The following is a 20,943-nucleotide window of genomic DNA, read 5'->3' on the forward strand; positions in this document are numbered from 1 at the left end:
TGGCACACCAACTATAATTGTAGTCTGAAAATAACTACTGCTGTGAGTACAGTTACTTTTTTTAGTGAATGAAAACAAAGCAATTAAGAAGTACAGAACTGGGGGTGTAGCTCAGTGGTAAAGCATATGCTTAGCACACAAGGCCCTGGGTTCAGTCCCCAGCACTGAAGAAATAAGGTGGAGCGCAAACTGGATTATTGACAACATTGTGCAATCTTTTGGAATAAAATTACTGTACTTTTAAAGGTCTAATCATACTGTGTAATAATAGTGTTAAAATGTAAAGCTAGCTTTAGAGGACTCATGGCCAACCAGTTGGAGAATGTCACCTGAATTTATCTAAATTCCAACAGCCATATTTTGAGCTTTAGATATTTGATGTTATTCTTAAGATCCTTAATGTTCATTTGGTTTTAATCTATCTACAAAGCCCTGTTACTACCATTGTTATGATCACTGATTAATGACTGATTTTAAAGTTAAAGGACATTTTATTTATATATATATGTATGTATCAAATGTAACATCATTAATAGCATTCATTAAAATTGTGTAAGGTATTTTCTAGAAGGTTATGCTGAAGATGCATTAAAAATAACTAGCAAATTTTATTTTATTATAAACATATGTTGTTCATGATAGGTTCTTAAACTCAGAAAAAAATTAAGAAATCATTTCACTTTTTTTCTTAGCTCCATCTGGTTTTTACCTAGACTACCTTGGAAAAAAAATGGTATCTATTTTATTTTGAAAGTTCTCTTGGGAAGTAGATAATATCAAAGTACATTTTTCAGGGTTTTAGATAGATATACTTTCAGTAGAGCTGTGATTAAAATACATCTTTTGTTCTTAAAGGTTTTATGTTTTTTTCAAAACATCAGAAAAATTTTTCTGCTGTAAAACCCCTTTTATCTTTGCAATGACTTGGCGAATTAGGCACTTTCTTGCTCCTGATGTCTTACATAGGTGGTTAAAGGATGCATTATGACTTTTATTCACTGTGATTCAGGGTCAAGTTAAGTTTGAAAACCCATATTTTCTGTTAATGTGCATTGAGCTCCCAGGTTTCTATAAAAGCATTTTCGTTTCTTTGATCACATATGGGGTTTTCGAGGATCTGTTTATTGGCCCTACAAGCAGAATGCCAGGAGACAGAGAGTCTTAAAGATGGAGAAGATCCAGGAGCCTATTCAGGCCTAACTCTTTTACTCTTAACAGGCAACTTATTTGCCCTCTTGCTTCTTGGTTAAAATCACACTCTGACTTGTCATTTCCCTTCTTAAAGTACTATACTGCTTCCCACATGTCTGTAGGACTGAGTCCTACCCATTGGCATGGTATGTGGCACTCCAAGTAGTCCACTGCCATCCCGTCTCCCTTCTGTTGCTATTCTGCATTGCTAGTAGAGGGAAGGAGTTTAGTTTGGGAGCCAGGAAGACCTGGGTTAAGATCCTGGCTTTACTCATCACTTCTGATTCTGTGAACTTGTGAAGATTATTTAACACTTCTGAGCCTCACCATTCTCCCTTGTAACAGGGGGATGGTAATTCTTATCTCACAAAATCATGAGCATTAAATGCACAGTTCTGTGTATATGTGTGCAGACTCACAAGACTACCATAGGACACATTTTTTGCCAACTCGCCAACAGGGCAGCATCAAGAATACCTCTGCTACCATGCAGCAGTTCTTGTAAGTGTCAGCTCACATACAGGAGTCTGTATGTGACAAGACATAGTTCTAGGTACAAAGCACATGATCCACTTCAGACAGGTGTAGTTGCTGCCTTGGTAGACAGTGTCTCTTGTAAGAACTCTTTGGCATAATTTCTAGGGTTCCACAGAGACTGTATTTAGGGAAGCCTAAAGAATGGCATTCTTATCAGATGTTCATAGCACTTTCACAGATTCTTCCCAGTTCAGATGCAATTTACCAATCAGGGGTCATTTTTACTGTAAGCTGTGTTGCCTAGCAATATATTCAATGCCTACGATCTCACCTGGTTTCCAGGGTAACAGAATTAGGTGGTTAAACCAAAGATCAGATTCTCAAGCAGCAAAGGGAAGGGTTTGTTAATCCTTTCATCCCAGTATGCAACAGACTCAGCCAAGGGCCTCACACATTATAATTATCAAAATATGCTAGTTCATTCCAGCAACAAATAGGAACTATGTTGGACAGTAGGAATATAGTGGTAAGGTAAACAGATGTGGTGCCTGTCTTCATATATTTTCTTCCATGATGCTCTAAATTTTTTCCACTGTCTGTGGAACTCCTATTTATCCTTTAAGGACCAGCTTAGATGTTACCTCTTCTCTAAAATTCATATGCAATCTACTTTCCTAGCACTTTATGTAAATTATCCTGAATTCAAGTATTGGTTTGGGGTTTCCTGAATCCCCTACATCAAATGCAGATTTTGTGTACATGTGAAAATTTATGCTTGAGGAAAGGGCCTAATGCTTTCATCATATTTTCAAAGTAATGTGTACAACCCCTCCCCACCCCCAAAAGTTTGGAGTCCCATTACTCTGTTATGAGCACATCTTGGATGTGGCTTTGTTATTTGCTTATAGGTCCATATTTCCTGTTGGAATGCGAGTACCTTAAGAGAAAGGCCTATATGTATTTGAATGCCTGATTCATAGTAGACTCAAGGAAATGTATGTTAAAAGAATCACTTCTCGATATCCTATATATGCTCAGCAGCTTGAAGGATGCCAATGGTGCAGCATTTCCTAATTTGAAAGGGAAAGTTCTTCCTTACTTTATACTAAAGTCAGCCTTTCTTGTTCCTACCTCTGTCCTCTAAAGTTAAAAGTTAAATCTGTACCTTCTTTTAAGCTGTAATTGCCCTTCTGTGATACTCATAATTAATTGGGTGACCAAAGAGAAGGTTAACAATACTCATAAATATATATAAATGCACACACATATATATATGAATTTAATTTTAAAAGATACAATCACAACTTAAATATTTTAACTTGAAACTTCTGAATATTCATTAATTTACTAATATTTTATTAAGGGTAGAAACTGCAGAGAACACCCAAACCAGGTAATTAAGTTTAATATCATTAATGATAAGTCACGTTGGTATAATATACCCTGTGATATAATGTAATGAGGAAGGCACCTTACCTTTGTGGAATTCTTTCTCCAAACCTTTAACTCTACTGTAATTATGAGACAATATCAAGCAAACTCATACAGAAAGATATTTTGTAGAATACCTTAACCAGTATGCTTTAAATATCTCAAGGTCCTGAAAAATAAAGATTGAGAAACTGTCACAGACCAGAAGAGACCAGGGACATATGATGACTAAACGTAGTATGTTAGTACGGATCAGATCCTGGAGCTAACAAAAAGCACATTAGTGGAAAAAATGGTGAAATCCACATAAAAGTCTGTAGTTTTGACAAATCTATCATGGTTATATAAGATATTAACATTGGAGAAAGCTGGGTGAATTATATATGGGAGCTATCTGTACTACATTTGTAATTTTTCTGTAAATCTAAAACTATTTCCCCAAAAAAGTTTATTAGAGTAATAGAAAAAATCACATAAGAAAGTGCTAGGTGATTTAAAATTTAAGACATGTAAACCAAATTAAAAGGCAGTAATATGAAAAAAATATTTATAACAAACGATAGACAAAGGGATAATAAAATATAGAATATATTTTAAAAATCAACAAGAACATACTATTGCTTCATTGGAAAGTAACTGATCACAATTCACAGAACAACACAGTGGCCAATAAATATAAAAACCAGTTGAGTCTCACCAGTATTTTAAGAGTTGCCAATTAAAGCAGGATTGGGAGTATTTTTACTTGTGCAAAGACAGGAAAATGTTTCAATAAAGAAGAGAATAAGTGAAAGAATTATAAATTGGTAACACCTTTCTAGAAAGGAAGTCAACAAATGGGTGTTGGGCTTAAAAGTATGCATATCATTTGTGCTTATAGTCTTATACTGATAAGATTTTTTTCCCCAAGGAATAATCAGATATATACATAAATTTTCTAATGGGAGTATTCATCTCAGGATTATTGGTAATAAAGAACTCAAATCTTAAATATCCAATAGCAAGGAAATGATCTAAAAAGTTTTGGCATACCTACGGAATAGAATACTATAGTCATTATAAATCATAATATAACTGAATAAAACAAAAGCAAGATACAGTTTGTATATATCCTCTGATCCCAGACCACCTGTGTATATGCACAAATGTATCTCTTGAAAAGACGGTAAAGAAATACACCATCTTGTTAAAAAGTAGTTACTTTGGGTAGTGAGAAAAAAATGAATTTTGTTTTCTTTATACATCTTTGCTTTTTCAAAATCATCTAGAGTGATTATGTATTACTTTTATAATTGAAGGAAAATTGATATTGCAAGTATGTGGCTAATGAGTTTCTTTCATCTTTCATGCTGATTTAATTAAGAAAATGTTAGTTCCATTTTATACTGTGAAAAATTGTTTTTCCTCTTTCCACCAGGAAGCTCCTCAGGGTTCTCCCACTGCCTAGTGAGAACTGGGGAGCTCTGGTTGGAGAGTGGTGTTGTCATCCTGACCCCTTTGCTAATAAGCCACTTCATCCACGAGAGAATGACTGTTTTATTGGAGACTCTTTCTTCTTGGTGAAGTTAAGAAGTGATTTGTGGCAGGTAAGACCTGAACCAGTCCCAGCTGAGATGTGCTTTTTTCTGGAATCATTTTAAATTGGCTAAGTATCTTTCCACAGTCATCCTAACTTAGAGATTAGCTTAAATGCCAGTGTCCCCTATCTTTTCTTAATTCAGAGCTTGTCGAAGAAACTGTTCTAAAGGCACAAATCCATTATTTTCAACTGCCTGTGTCCTCTAGCTCTGCTTTATTGATTTAAGAAGAACCTTGTGGGGGGAAAAAAAAAAAAAAAGAACAGCTTTATGTAAATGAACACAGAGGCTGGAGGAGCTGGAGAAGAGGACTTCTTCATGCACAGATTTAGGAGTACTACTATTTTACAAACCAAATACCCTACTTTCTTGTTTTTAGGACAACATTTCATAATCTGTGTGCATTTTAATCTCAATAGTCTGATTTAAATTAGAAGAGTACCAGGATATGTACCTTACAATTAGATCCAGGTATTTTACTATGTATACCCATAGTCTAGACTTCTGCTGCTGTTATAAAAACAGATCCCATCAAGGAAAAAGAGGGAAATGAAAGAGCTGGGGAATGGAAATAAGGCTTATGCTGCAGTGTCTAAGTTGGTGCTTGACAGCATGATGTCAGAGGATGCTTGCTAAATAATTTGCTTTAGGAAGAAGGCAGTTTCCTCTCACTGCAGAAAATAAGTGGTTTACTTTATTTTTAAAGGAAATCAGTGGCATTGATTTGGCCCTTGTTAGGAATCATCCCCCAATAGCCAGTCAATACAGATGTGATTTAAAAAGTAAAGAAAATCATTGCCAGAGAATCTTCATCTCAACATCTGATTACTGGTAGGAACAAGCACATTGTATTTTAAATTTCACTAACTTATTTAATATTTGTAATCAAACCTGACCTCCTTCAGGAAAAGTAAAGGTAAACCTGGCGGTTTCATGCTTCCTTTTTTTTTTTAATTATTTTTTTATTCTTACAGACTACGTTTTGATTCATTGTACACAAATGGGGTATACTGGCTTTAGGAGCTCTGTTCCTCAGTACCCAGACAACTCTCACATTGTAAATTACTTTATAGAACTATTTTGAAGGAGATTAAGGAAGTTTGTCAAATATCCAGAGTAAGTTGTTGTCAGTTATGAGCAATTAAATGCCTCGTGTCTCACCACAAAAAGAAATCCCTCTATCTAAATATGGTTCACTTTAAATTGAAGCACTTTAGCATTCTGTATTTTTAAAAGATAAATGGTAAGAAGTTAATATAAATGTTATAGTTACATTTAAGATGATTCTATTAAATTTATGTTTTAGTCTGAATCTATATACTTCCTTATTTTACATGTTTTCCATTTTTATGAGTAAACTGTACGTCTTAAAAATATTTGGAAGATGTGAGTGACAAGAGAGTGAAGAAAGATTAAATAAGAGAAGTCATGTTTTCCTTTTAGATACTCTTTATTCTCTGCTGAGATATATTCTTCACATTCTCATCAGTTATATGATGCCTCTTATAAGTATTTCTCTTCATTGTAAACAGCTATCTTATACATTAAAGTAAGATTATTCATATTTAGACATTACAGTTTTTGTTATCAAGGAGACTGTGGGAAATTACTATCATGACAAGCTGTAGTTGACAAGATTGTTTTCAAGTTGGTCTAAATGGAAGTTTCACTTTAATTGCATATTGTAGCAGTTGAAAGAGTGTGCCTGTGACCAAAATAGTAACATAAATTTAGAGAAACTGCTTAAACAGTGCTCTCAAGGATCCTGTGGGAACAAGGCTGCTCTGTGCTATTGAAAACCTATTTCTCATATCACCCAGTCTAGCCATCTAGCAGGGTTTTGAAATGTCACATGGTAATACAGCATCCTAATGGTATCTCTTGGGAAACATTTTTTTGGTGAGACAATATCAAGGGTCCTTAGAAATTGAAACAACACAAAGGAAAATAAAAACGAGGACAGGAGGCTAATCCACCTCTCTGAGCAGCACTGCCATCTCTCAGATATATTGATTTAATTAGTCCCCAACAATGTCTTTCTTTGAGGTTTGCTCTGTAGAGTTCCCACACTGTTAGACTGCTTCATTACACAACTTGCTTTACTATTTCCTTAAAGCACAGATCAAGAAAAATGCATTACAAAGCAGAGATTCTCTTTAAGCAAAATTAACGTGCTAGAATATCTTAATTAAAAAGATCTGATTTTAAAAACAGCACATAGAGCCCAACATTATTTCGTTCCTCTGGTACCCTCTTGGAGTTTACAGAATCTTCTTTGTGCCAGTGTGGCAGTATGTGCTTGTTTTCAAACGATTTCTGCTGAAGATTCCCCATTCCTATAATTTATCTGTCATCTCTTGTATTATTTTCCCCATGTACTAACATACTATCAATTTTGTGTGTTGGAATAGAATGATAAAGATGGCACCTCAACCTTTTATACAATTCGTATTATTCAAAACTCTAAAAATATAAGCCAGTGTGTAGTAGTTCATGCCTGCAGTCACAGCCACAAGGGAGGCTGAGGTAAGAGGATCTCTTAAGTCCAGGAGTTCAAGGCCAGGCTGGGCAACATAGTGAGATGCCATCTCAAAAAAAAAAAAAAAAAAAAAGGCTTAGAAGTATAGCCAGACTTATAACTTCATTCTATTTAATAAAGAAAAAGCAACATTGAACTTTGATTATACTATTACTGGTATGTATGACCAATAACTTAATCTTTTTATTCTTTCTTGAGGTACTTAATAATAATTTATTGGTTTTGGTAATTTGTTTTATTAAATTCATAAGTGAATCTTTTTTTTTTTCTTAGAAAAATGTATTGTTGAAGTTTATAAACATTCACAGGAATAAAAAAAATATTATTATCACCTTCAGTACACCAATCAACTTGATTTAAAAAGTGTTCTTTTTCTTTTGCTAAAGTGTTTTTAAAGCAAAATCCAGTATTATGTGGTTTTATCCTATATGTTTCAGAATGTATGTCTAAAAATATGAATTTTTAAAATATAATCATAATGTCATTATTACACCTGATAATAATAAATGATATAGTATCCAGCCCTAACAAAATTTCCTAATTGCTTTAAAAGTATCTTTTACTATAGGTTTATTTAAATGAAGATCCATTAATTTGGTTGTTTGAGGTAATTTGCTTTTTGTTGATCAGATTTTTTTTTATACGTGTGGTACTAGGTATTGAATCCAGAGGCCCTCTACCACTGAGCCATACCCCCAGCCCTTTTTATTTTGTTTTGAGACAGGATCTTGCTAAATTATGAAGGCTGGCCTCAAACTTGCAATCCTCCTGCCTCAGCCTTTCAAATTACTGGGATTACTGGGATTATAGGGATTACAGGCATGAGCTACCACACCTAGCTAGTTGTTGATCAGATTTTAAAATCCTGATCACCCAAGTCCAATAAGTATAGAATCTTATTTTAAAAGCAAACACACAAAGAATAAAACATTTTTCCCGCTTACTTGAAAGGCAATGAGAAATGTTGTGTGAGAACAATTATAGATGAAATGCATAATTAAGCACCTGACGGTTTTCTTCTTTGAATAGAAAAATTCTTCACAGACTTTGCTGTACCAATACTCAATATTAGGTTTTAGTAAATCTCTTACTTTTTGATAAGATTTAATGAGTGTGGTCAAATTCCACTTGTACAAAATAACATCCTTTAAAAATTATTTTTAGCATCTCTTTGGAACTATATAGATAGATCTTACTGTAGATGTGCCCCATTTGTGTACAATGAATCAAAATGTAGTCTGTAAGAATAAAAAATAAAAATAAAAAAAGGAAGCATGAAACTGCTAGTTCTACCTTTACAATTGAGCATACTGGCTTTAGGAACTCTCTTCCTGAACCTGAGCGAACTGGTACCTTCCTTTGTTTCTGTGTCTGTTCCCTCTGATGGGAATGACTTCATCCAGTCACCCACCTTGGCCAGACTCTGCTTCTACTATGTGTAATATGCTGGACGCAAGGATGTCAGTACAGTGGGCCCCACTTGGTGTACCTTGGTGAATGCTTGAGACAGGTGTGAGCTGATTTAAGGAGTTCATATTTGCTCATTTCCTCAGAAGAGACTTTTAGAGAAAGACTGGAAAATCTGTACAAATCCTGTGACTAGTTCCAGGGAAAAATAGAGTATGTTTTTGTATTATTGAAGATTTCTTCAGTGTATAAAAGCATTCACCTCAGGAGTCTGTGATATGGAAAAGAGCTGTGGGGCATTTATGGATTTTTACTGTAACAAGAATTTGAAGCTGGATAAAAGAGTAAGTCAGACAGAAAGACCCCAGTATAAGTTGTGCAACTGCTTTTGACTATTTGACTACTTAACTAAAGTAAGAGATATTTTTATATCAACATCTGATCGCACATACATTCGTACATACACACACACACGTACATATACACTATACAAACACACTGCAAATAAAAATTTCTTGAAGTATTACCTACCTGAAGTTTGAAGCAGTCATATTTCCTATTCAATTTTTATTAAAAGGCAAGCAATAACCCATGGATTCCATGGGTTGATTCCCACTAATGGTGTATGACCTATAGTCTGGAAAACATGTAGCACAGTGCTTAAAAGCATAAGTTTTATTATCTGGATTTAAGCATAAGCTCTATCGGTTATTAGCAGCTTGTCTATGAAACTACATTTAAATGTGCATATTATGTAACATGTCAGGAAATATTTATACCAAGGGCAATTACTTGTACTCAAATTTATACTGATTCACTAACTTATTCCATTATGTTATCCCATATCAGAGAGTCACTGCCTTCTCACTTCATCCTGCACTCTGTTCTGCAGTTTTCCAGGTGGAATAACCTCGTGTCCAGAGTTGTAGAGCTCTTTTTCCCTGCCCACTTCTTCATGGCATCTGCCATGTTGCAACATATCTGGGTGAGAGGGATGTTGTATGGCTTTAACAGAGCTATTACTATGGATTTGAAAAGAAGCATTCTTTGTTTACTAATTAGGTGAATGCAAGCTAATTAACATTGTTCTACATAATGAACTTGAATTTTTGAAGTTTAAAAAGTTTTGAAGTCTAAGAATGCTTTAGGAATTTGTCTTAATAACACTCTCCATCCCTCTGGTTATACTGCATATCTAAAATGGAAAAAAAATATAATTATGTGAACAAGTTAGATAATTTTAGCCTCTAAATTATGGGATGCTATAAATTATAGGTTATTTACACATAAATTACCCTGGATTAGGAGTCAAAACAATATGAGTTCAAGTTCTCATACTTCTGTATTCTGTACGCATTAGTTGGGGCAAGTCATTAACCCTCTCTGCCTTTGTTGCCCACCATCTGCCTGTTTCAAATTACGGCTATTTGGAAATAGATTTTAGAAATGTAAAGTGCTTCTTGTTCAGATTATTTGGCCACATTTGGATTATCAAGAAGTGGCTAGGTTTGAAAAAGTCAATCTGTGCATTCTATCTTAAGGCAAAAAATTATCTCTGTGCGTGTGAATTATGCACACAAGCTAAATGTATTCCCAGTATTTAGTAGAGGGCAGAATAAAATGTAAAGTTCAATGTATACTCTGGGGACTATGTTAAAATTATATATTCCTTTTAAGGAAAGCTGAATGACATTTAAATGACATTTTTCTGTTCTACAGGAACCAAAAGCAAATACCAAAGTAATTTGTAAGCGTTGCAAGGTAATGTTGGGAGAGATCATGTCATCAGGTAAGAATTTCATAAACAAGAAGCCAAAATGATTGCCTTCTTATTTAATAGCCAGAAGGAGATTTTATAGCAAATACATAGGAAAGATACATGAATAATATATTTTATAGAATTGATACTTTTTAAAATAGAAAAGAATTAACATATCATCCAATATGCCAAGAAGTTTGTACATTTTGCATATGTAGTATTGACTAAGCATTGAGGAGTTGGGTCATTTTCGATGGTTCATATCTTCTTTGTAGTATAAAACAATAGTACAAAGTTTGTACTTGGGTCTGTCTTAAAGAAATTGGAGCCTTTTCCTCAGTACAACCCTTCAGTTAGAAGAGTTGGTGCCTGGAGATGGAGAAGTTTCTTTTCTTGGCTGCCATCTGCCTCAGGGCTGTATTTTGGGGCTGGAGGTGGGAGAGGACATATTGAAATGGAAGAAAACACATTCTGAGTTTTATACTTTGTTCCTTATTCTTTTTCCCAATGGTGTTAATTATATTTTATGTAAACTCTATGTTATACTACTTTAAAATAAAATAATGAAAATCCTGATAATTAAAATGCTGTTTAAAGATATCGTTTAAAATGTCTAGAGAGCTACAACATGCTGTGTTAGCTTTGTGAGTAATGAATAATCACTTTTAATATAATTAATTAGAAGATATAATTTAATCGAAGCTATTGTACTTAAAGGAAAGCAGATGGTGGTATATTTTGTTTGTTTAAATCATCAGCGTCTTTTAAGTAGTTACTTGTTCAGAGTGATCAGAAAAGGAAGAATGAATAGTAGTAAAGAATGCTATCCTCAAAATCATTTTTGGAAAATGAAAACAAGCCCCACAAGCAACTCCTTAGAAAATTTAAGGTTTCCCATTGAATGTTTTCAATAAAGTGAATTGATTTTTAAATTCTTTTCTTTCCTTGAGACCCAGTTAAAATGACTGTTTAGGAATACAAGGATATATATCTACAGAGACAAAGAGAAATGTAGCGGGATGATAGTAATATAAACAGACTGTTTAGGAGCATGCTTGGCAGCTTTTGGACTAAAAGGATTCACAGAGTGCCCCGGTAATAGAGGGATGGAAGGGAGAGACAGCATCACTGAGTAACTTTACAACAATAAGGATGAAGTTTCCAGAAGGGGAAAAGTAGTTAGTGTATAATTTATTAGAAATTAGGAAAGCATGGAATTTCTTAACAGTAGAGCTGAAAGATAGAAGACAATCAAGCAGTGTCTTTCTAATTTTGAAAAAAAAGAAAGTTCACCCTATTATTCTCTACATAATCAAATCATCAGTCAGATGTGAAGATAATAAATACGTGTTTGGAAATAATAAGATTTCAAAACATAGACCTCAAAGATATATTTTCCTTAGGAATCTATCATATGATAAATATCTCACAAAAATTAAGAATTCAACCTAGAAAGAGATGACACAAGTTTGGGGAAATAGGTTATCCAAAATAGGAGAACACAGTAAGAAAGGTCCAGAGTGAAAGGTGGACCACAGAAAAACAGCCCAATTGAAGCAAGGAGAGAGAAGAGAGGCTTATAATAAAGATTTTTTTCCATTATAAAGTAAAATTGTCCACATGTAATAAAAAAATGTTGATAATATTAAGATAAGTCATTTCATTATATGGGAAGAATTATCTAGAGGGTGCTTAGAAAACTAAACAAATGAAAAAAAGAAGCCATTATTCACTACAGGAAGAACACAAGGTAGCATAAGAAAAGAAACCTCTCCATGGTATCATTTTAGTCATAATAATGTAAACATTGGATATTCATTTAACCAAACATTATGATGTAATTCATAAATATATGAGAACAACAGAATATATGAGTGTGTATGGGCTGGTTTAAGAGAATTACTTCCATGTCGACTTAAAATCAATAGAACTCCACTTCCCAAAATAGCAGTGGTAAGAGGATGGATAAATCTGTGCCACAAAGAGCAAGTACAAAACCAATCAACTTAAACAGATTATTCAATATCATTATTATGTCCCCAACTTGGGCAGGAAAATTCTACAAATGTATTGTTTACAGATGTTGAATTGAATTCAGGGTAGGTGACAGAGAAAGTAGAAATTTAAGGGGGATAGTTTAGAACCAAGAGTCATAGATGGGCCAAGATAATAACTTCTTCATACAAGTTGAACTGACTACTGAACTCTACATACAATAGATGCAAGGGAGTATTTATTGTTTGTATTTTCAATAAGAATTGAAAACTTAGACCTGTGAATTTGCTGTGCCTTTGATTGCATTCCTTAATCCACAACCTGGGCAATAGAAAACACTTTTTTTAAGACACCTTAGTGGTAGTGTGTACTCTAGAAAGCCAGACTAAACAAAATAAAACTGAGCAGTGACATTAGCAGCTATAAATTATGAGTACGGGGGAACATATTTCACAGTAAGTCCAGGCCAGTTAATTGACCCCTAAATCACTAAACCAACAACTCTCAGAGGAACAGAACAAAATCCAGAGTTGCTACAACATATTACATACATTTTCTTGCTTCTGTCAAAAAATTATGAGAAATACAAACAAAAGAATGATTCATACTGAAGGACCAAAAAAGGATTCCATAGACAAGAGCTGAGTAAGTACACATGTTGGATTTAGCAGACTAATATGCTGAAGTAGCTATATAAATATGGTAAAAGAATTTAAAAAGTCTTTAAATAGACAAATAGCAAATATTAATAAATTGGAAACTTCAAAGAAAAAGCAAATTTGTAATTTAAGAATTGAAATATGTAGTAACTGAAACCAAAATTCACTAGATGATCTAAATCACAGATTTGAGATAACAGAAGATAAAAAATCATCTCACTCCTTCCCCTATGTCCTGTTGCCTTTAAAAATGAATGCAGGACTGGGATTGAGGCTCAGTGGTAGAGCACTTGCCTAGCACACATGAGGCATTGGGTTCAATCCTCCTCACCACATACAAAACTAAATAAAATAAAAATTTTATTATTTTAAAAATTCCCCCAAAATTATTGAACTTGTAGATTAATATTAATTAACCAGTACAGAGGAAAAATTCTGAAGTAAAATGAACCAAACCTTAGGTTTGTTGGACAATATTAAGTGTTGCAACAAGAGTATAAATGGACTCTCAGAAGATGAGGAGAATAAAAAAGGGTCAGAAAAAAAAATTGTAGAAAAAGCTGTCTGAAATCTTAGCAAATCTGGTGAAAAATAATACCTTTTGGATCAAGAATTTCAGTGAACTCCAAGCAGTAAAACTTCTGAAAGTTAATGAGGAATAAAGAATCTTTGAAAGTATGACAAGAGCAAAACAAAACATCATAAATAGGGATTTCAAGTTAAGTTGAATTTCTCCTAAAAATGATGACTTCCAAAACACATCAAAGTAAGTATGCAAAGTGTTGGGGTAAAAAAGACCTGTCAATCAATGATACTGTATCCAGCAAAAATGTCTTAAAAATAAAGACAAAATAGGGACTGGAGTTGTAGTTCAATGGTAGAGCGCTTGCCTCACATATGTGAGGCACTGAGTTTGATCCTCAGCACCACATAAAAATAAATAAATAGCAAATAAAGGTATTGTGTTCATCTACAAAAAAAGGCCAAAATAAAGATGTGCCTGGATAAATACATGAAATAGCATGTTACAAGCAGACCTGCTCTAAAAACACCTTAAAGAAAATTGTTCAGGCTGAAGTAAAAGATACCAGAGGGTAACTGGAATACCCAGGAAGGAAAAAAGAGGAGGGGAAATAGAAAATATATGGGTAAATTACCCCAAAAGCAGAATCAAAAGAGGTACACATAAAATTCAAGTCACATTTTCCCTGAAATTTGCTCGTTCTCTAAAATTAGAACTTTTGTTTTGATTGCTTTGAGAAGGAAGGACAGAAATGAAAAACTATACAAGATAGGAAACTTAATGAGTGATTGTCTCTACAAACACAGGAGATTCTAAAGGCCATACCCTCACAGTGAGGTGAGTCAGAAGGGGAACAGTCCTGTAGAATTACAAATAGATAACAATTCTTGGGGATTTAGGGAATTTCAAGTCTTAAATTCAGTGTGTTCTGATAGAACAGCAGGTACTTGGCAATATCAAATGCAGATCACCTCTGGAGGGAAATACTTTCATTGTTAAAATAATGCTATTCTCACAAATAACTTTTCAAGTATGGTATTCAGCATATAACCAAAGATAAAATATGCATACATGTTAACCAGACTTCCATCAGTGAAAACTAACAAAAATACCAGACAATGGAAACAGGTTTTTTACTGGAATGATCATAAATAAAATATAAAATAATACTGCTTAGTATATTTAACAGTGTAAAAGACAGATTTGAAGATAGCTCAATGAAAAAGCAAACAATAACAGTAAGTATCTGAAGAGGAGCCACAATGGAATTTCTAAAAACATGCAGTATTATAATTGATACTAAAAATTCAGAGACTGGTTTAATAGCAGAGCAGGTACAACTTAAAGAATTAGTGGACAGAAGATAGGTGAAAATCTACCCTCCAAAAAGAGGAAAGTAATAGATAGAATACAGGCAATATTTGAACACTTGAGGATTTTACAGAAGTGAAAAACAATCTACAGATTCAAGAGGCACAATGAATTTCAATTCAGCAAGACCCAAGTAAGAAATGAAAGAAATCTATACATAGACACATCAGAGTAATACTAGAGAATGAAAAGCCAAGAGGAAATCTTAAAAGCAACCAAAGAAAAATGACAGATAACCTTCAAACAAGCAGCAGTAATGGAAATTCAAAGACAGTGGAATGATATTGTCAATGTGCACAAAGCAATAACTGTTGACCTAGGACTTTATATCAAATGAAAGTATCCTTCAACAAAGAAGGCAAAGATAAATATGTTTTCTGACAAACAAAAATGGATAATTTGCCACAAGTGACTTCTTGGTAAGAAAAATTCTACCTGTAGTCAGGTAGAAGAAAATGTCCTCAGATAAATTCAAGAAGTATTGGTAAAGAAAGTAGTTAATATGTGGAGGACATGAAGTGAATATTAATTTTATAAAACAACAATAATAATATATATAAGATTAAAATCATGGATTTAAGTTATAAATTGACAACACCTTGGCCAAATGAGGTCACTTTGTAATGTTTAAAGCTTCTCTTCTTTCTCCAATAACATGACTTCAAAATAGTAAAGTGAAAATGACAGAACTTCAGGAGAAATAAATAAATCCATAATCAGGGTTCTAGATGTATAATAATATATTAAGCATTTTTAATTTTTTTGCCCTTTTCTGTGTATTGTGTTGAGCAATTGAAACTTGCTCAACTAGGAATAACTTTGATTTATTAAAAATTGTAAATTATTTCTGATTTAAATTTGACCTATTTAAAATTCATGTAATTCTGTTGCCAAATATACAATTATTTAATTCATCTTTTTTAGACATTTTAATTTGTTTTCAGTATTTTTTATACTAATATTATTATGATTGTCTTTATAGATATATTTTTTCATATTTTATGAATATTTCTTTAACATCTTTAACATATCTTTTTTGTTTCTTTCTTTTTTTTTTTTTTTTTGGTTACTGGGGATTAAACCCCATGGACCCATGGGTGCTTTACACTGAGCTACATTCCCAGACCTTTTTAATTTAATTTTTTTTTTTTTTTTATTTTTTTTTACGTTTACATAGGGTAATGATGTTTATTATATTTTTCCCCTCCCCCCCACCCCTCCCACCCCTCCCACCCCTCCCACCCCTCTTTTCCCTCTACACAGTCCTTCTTTCCTTCATTCTTACTGCTCTCCTTAGCCTAACTCTAAACCTAACCCTAAACCTAATGCTAGCCCGTCCCACCCCCCATTATATGTCCTCATCCGCTTATCAGCGAGATCATTCGTCCTTTAGTTTTTTGAGATTGGCTTATCTCACTTAGCATGATATTCTCCAATTTCGACCATTTGCCTACAAATGCCATAATTTTATCATTCTTCATTGCGGAGTAATATTCCATTGTATAAATATGCCACAGTTTCTTTATCCATTCATCAACCGAAGGACATCTAGGTTGGTTCCACAATCTGGCTATGGTGAATTGAGCAGCCATGAACATTGATGTGGCTGTATCTCTGTAGTATGCTGCTTTTAAGTCCTTTGGGTATAGGCCAAGGAGTGGGATAGCTGGGTCAAATGGTGTTTCCATTCCAAGCTTTCTGAGGAATCTCCACACTGCTTTCCAGAGTGGTTGCACTAATTTGCAACCCCACCAGCAATGTATGAGTGTTCCTTTTTCACCACATCCTCGCCAACACCTATTGTTGCTTGTATTCTTGATAATCGCCATTCTAATTGGGGTGAGATGAAATCTTAGGGTAGTTTTGATTTGCATTTCCCTTATTACTAGGGATGTTGAACATTTTTTCATATATCTGGTGATTACTTGTACATCTTCTTCTGTGAAGTGTCTGTTCATTTCCTTAGCCCATTTGTTGATTGGATTATTTGTATTCTTCGTGTAGAGTTTTTTGAGTTCTTTATAGATTCTGGAAATTAGCGCTCTATCTGAGGTATGGTTGGCAAAGATATTCTCCCACTCTGTAGGCTCTCTCTTCACATTTCTGATAGTTTCCTTTGCTGACAGAAAGCTTTTTAGTTTGAATCTATCCCAGTTGTTTATTCTTGCTTTTATTTCTTGTGCTATGGGAGTCCTGTTAAGGAAATCTGATCCTGAGCCAACAAGTTGAAGATTTGGACCTACTTTTTCTTCTATAAGATGCAGGGTCTCTGGTCTGATTCCGAGGTCCTTGATCCATTTTGAGTTGAGTTTTGTGTAGGGTGAGAGATAGGGGTTTAGTTTCATTCTATTGCATATAGTTTTCCAGTTTTCCCAGCACCATTTGTTGAAGAGGCTATCTTTTCTCCATTGCATATTGTTGGAACCTTTGTCTAGTATGAGAAAATTGTATTTATTTGGGTTTGTGTCCATGTCCTCTATTCTGTACCATTGATCTACCTGTCTATTTTGGTACCAATACCATGCCGTTTTTGTTACTATTGCTTTGTAGTAGAGTTGAAGATCTGGTATTGCAATACCCCCTGCTTCGCTCTTGCTACTGAGGATTGCTTTAGCTATTCTAGGTTTTTTATTCTTCCAGATGAATTTCATAATTGCTTGCTCTATTTCTGCGAGGTACATCATTGGGATTTTAATTGGAATTGCATTGAATCTGTATAGAACTTTAGGTAGTATAGCCATTTTGACGATATTAATTCTGCCTATCCAGGAACATGGGAGATCTTTCTATCTTCTAAGGTTTTCTTGAATTTCTTTCTTTAGTGTTCTGTAGTTCTCATTGTAGAGGTCTTTCACCTCTTTTGTGAGTTTTTTTTTTCTTTTGAGACAGGTTTGTGCTAAGTTACTGAGGATCTCATTAAATTGCCGAGGCTACCCTTGAACTTGGGATCCTCCTGCTTCCCCAATACTGGGATTAAAGGTGTTTGCCACCAAACCCAGCTAAGATAAATTCTTAAGCACTTAATTGTGGTGTCAAAATATATACAAAAGTTTAAGGCCTTTGCCAAGTGGCTTCTAAGAAATCTATCATCTTTAGTTAGGATAGCATATCCATTTCTCATAAGCCCATCTCGTGCTACACCTTATCATTTAAAATAATCATTTGATGCTAAAAAATATCTTGTTTCGATTTGGATTTCCTTTATTAATAAGATAAAATATTTAAAAAATATATGCATATATATTTTAGTTGTAGTTGGACACAATACCTTTATTTTATTTATTTGTTTTTATGTGGTGCTGAGAATCGAGCCCAGTGCCTTGTGCATGCTAGGTGAATGCTCTACAACTGAGCTACAACCCCAGCCCCAAGATAAAACATTTTTAAGTGGATTTTTAAAAGCAACCGAAATGGTTATAAAATATCTGGTGGACTGTTTGCATAAATAAACTAAGTAATTGGATAACTGGCTTTGGTGAGAATTGTACATTGATAGAGTCAATGAGATTCTGGATAAATACTGATATCAGGATCATATCATTTGTGCATGGGCTTTGGAATACTCCAGCTGAAAAGCCTTTTTCACTGCCTTTCAGGTTTGTGGCTATTCAGTAGACATGAGGAAACCTAATGTCCAATTTCTACATAAATGGGCTAAGAATGTGATGTGACTAATTTATGTGTATGAACGGTCTTCTTGCTACAGATTCACTTTTGAGCGTGATGTTCTAAACACACTGTGCTGTCTAACCTCAGAATCATCTCCTTGTAGTCATCAGGGCTTTGTCTATTGACACTAAATCATTTTGGGAAAATGTTTACTGAATGATCATTTCACCAGATGTTGTATATTTGGTTTGGAATGTCATAATTTGGGACCAATGTACTCACAAGAAAAATATTAATGTTTTGGGAAGATTCTTAATTTTTTGTTTGTTTGTTTCTAGAAACCACTAAGTTTTATATGACAGAGATAATTATTCAACAATCTGAGAGAAGTCTCCCTATCATACCAAGGTATAAACAGCAAATTAAATTTACTTGTATTTTTAAATGTGGGAAAGGGTAGGTACAAATGATTAGGGATTCATTTTTATTCATAATTTTCTTTATTTAGAAAAGGGGGAAATACCTTAGAGAAAAGTTTTTAAATACTTGAGCCTAACTACATATACAAACAATTTGAGGGTTTTTTTCTTTATGTTTTGCTTATGTATGGTGTAGGTAAATATATTCATAAAAGTCTTCTAATTCTGAAAGTTTTTGTACTTCTTTCTATGTGCCTTATATTTAGAATTTTATAACATTATTATCAATCTTTTTCTTGTTTTTTGATTTTTATGTTTGGTTTTGTTTCTGGACATTGAACTCAGGGGTGCTTCATCACAGAACCACATCTGCGGCCCTTTTTATTTTTGACTATGAGACAAGGTCTCACTAAGTTGCTTAGAGCCTTGCTAAGTTGCTGAGGTTGGCCTCAAACTTGCAATACTCCTGTCTCAGCCTCCCAGGTTGCTGGGATTATGGGCCTGTACTACCATACTGGCATCAATAGGTTTTTGAATAATTATTTCTGGTTTTCATTTGACCTATTTAAGATTTGAAACATAGAGCTGTTTCAAATGATCCCTGTTTCAAAATAAAAAAAAAAAAAGGTCTTTAACCTCTAAATCTGTTAGTGTTTCTTTTCTTTTAATCTTTTCTGGTTTGCAAACAAAAGTTAATTGCCAGGGTCTAGCCCTAGCAGAGGTTGTAGTGGTCACAGGTGATGAAGAAGGCATCGGCGAGGTGGAGAACAAAGCAACACAAACTCAAGGAATGGATCCTAAGTTCTAAATTTTATTTTTCCCAGCCAGCTTTTTATACATTAAAAGGTTGACAGTTACACATGTTTTTCCAGAACAGAAAAAGATCACAAGGAAAAATAACAAAAATATCTTGTATAATCATTACTAGACCAGGCAATGAAGTATTCTAATTATTTTTAGTAATTGCTTACTCGTGATAACCTATAACTAAACAATAAGACATATTAATATTGCTTAACTAATCATAAAGGTTAAAGTAAGTTCAGCAGGGTTGAGTAAATGTCAGTTGTGTGGCTACTGCTGTGGTTAATAAGTGCTAGACAGTTTAAGCTAACAATAATATGACATCATCTTCTACTGTGTTAACCTAACATTGAGGAACTTTTTCTCCAGGGGATAGGTGGCCAATAATATTTACAGCATTTAGTAAATCCTTATCTTTAAGAAATGGAATATCTTGCACTCTTGTATGTATACTTTCAAACTAGATTATAACATGTCCTGATTTTACATCTAAATATCCCGTGGGAGATAAAGGAGGGTCTTAATCCAGGGGCTTAAGAGGCATCCCTCTGTAAGGATGTCATGGCTTTCCATTAATTAAATAAGTATTGTCATAAGGTGTTTTAACTGTAGGAACTCTATTTTTTTAATTTCTTCTGTTCCTGTTAATCATTCCTGATGGGGTTGGAGTTATTTGCCTACACACTTCAGGTCATCTGAGAGTAGTCAACGGGGGATGGGCAGCTAGAATCTATTTTTGTATTTTCTCATAACATTCTTAGTTACTCAAAGTTTCATTACAAATGACAAAATATGAAATCACTGTTCCATTAGAAGTCTGGTTTTTATGTTTTAACCCTGGTTCTGTTAAGACCCCTATTTTCAGGGAAAACACATAAAATATTTATAGTAAACCTACACATATTAAGCAAGCAAGGAAGGAAAGTCCGCCACCCAATTCCCAACACAATGAGACTTTGCAAACACCTTTATTACTCAGCAGAATCCTTGTCAAGCACTGAGGGGAATTGTAGGTGGCGTAACAGTTAACTATAGAATATCTTTTGTGTATCTATTAATATCTAAAAGTATGACTACCTGAATATAAACTTCATTTTATCATCCTACAAATACTTTCTATACCATAGAGCTGTCATTTTAAGGGGATCTAAATGAAAAAAGAAAATATAGATTATGTGATGT

At 33.9% G+C, this 20,943-nt stretch overlaps 1 protein-coding gene across 4 annotated transcripts in view; it reads left to right on the plus strand.

Annotated features, from left to right (window-relative positions):
• Ube3d (ubiquitin protein ligase E3D) overlaps nucleotides 1-20,943 on the plus strand; it is a 170,051-nt gene that overhangs the window by 15,853 nt on the left and 133,255 nt on the right. For all 4 annotated transcript variants that reach the window (XM_047557048.1, XM_047557050.1, XM_047557049.1 and 1 more), the window contains 3 exons: nucleotides 4,517-4,685; nucleotides 10,342-10,411; nucleotides 18,877-18,946. In XM_047557048.1, the coding sequence (XP_047413004.1) occupies nucleotides 4,517-4,685; nucleotides 10,342-10,411; nucleotides 18,877-18,946 (309 nt within the window). The remainder of the gene's footprint in view (nucleotides 1-4,516; nucleotides 4,686-10,341; nucleotides 10,412-18,876; nucleotides 18,947-20,943) is intronic.

Source organism: Sciurus carolinensis, chromosome 7, assembly GCF_902686445.1.
Source record: "Sciurus carolinensis chromosome 7, mSciCar1.2, whole genome shotgun sequence".
In the NCBI taxonomy this organism is placed as follows: domain Eukaryota; kingdom Metazoa; phylum Chordata; class Mammalia; order Rodentia; family Sciuridae; genus Sciurus; species Sciurus carolinensis.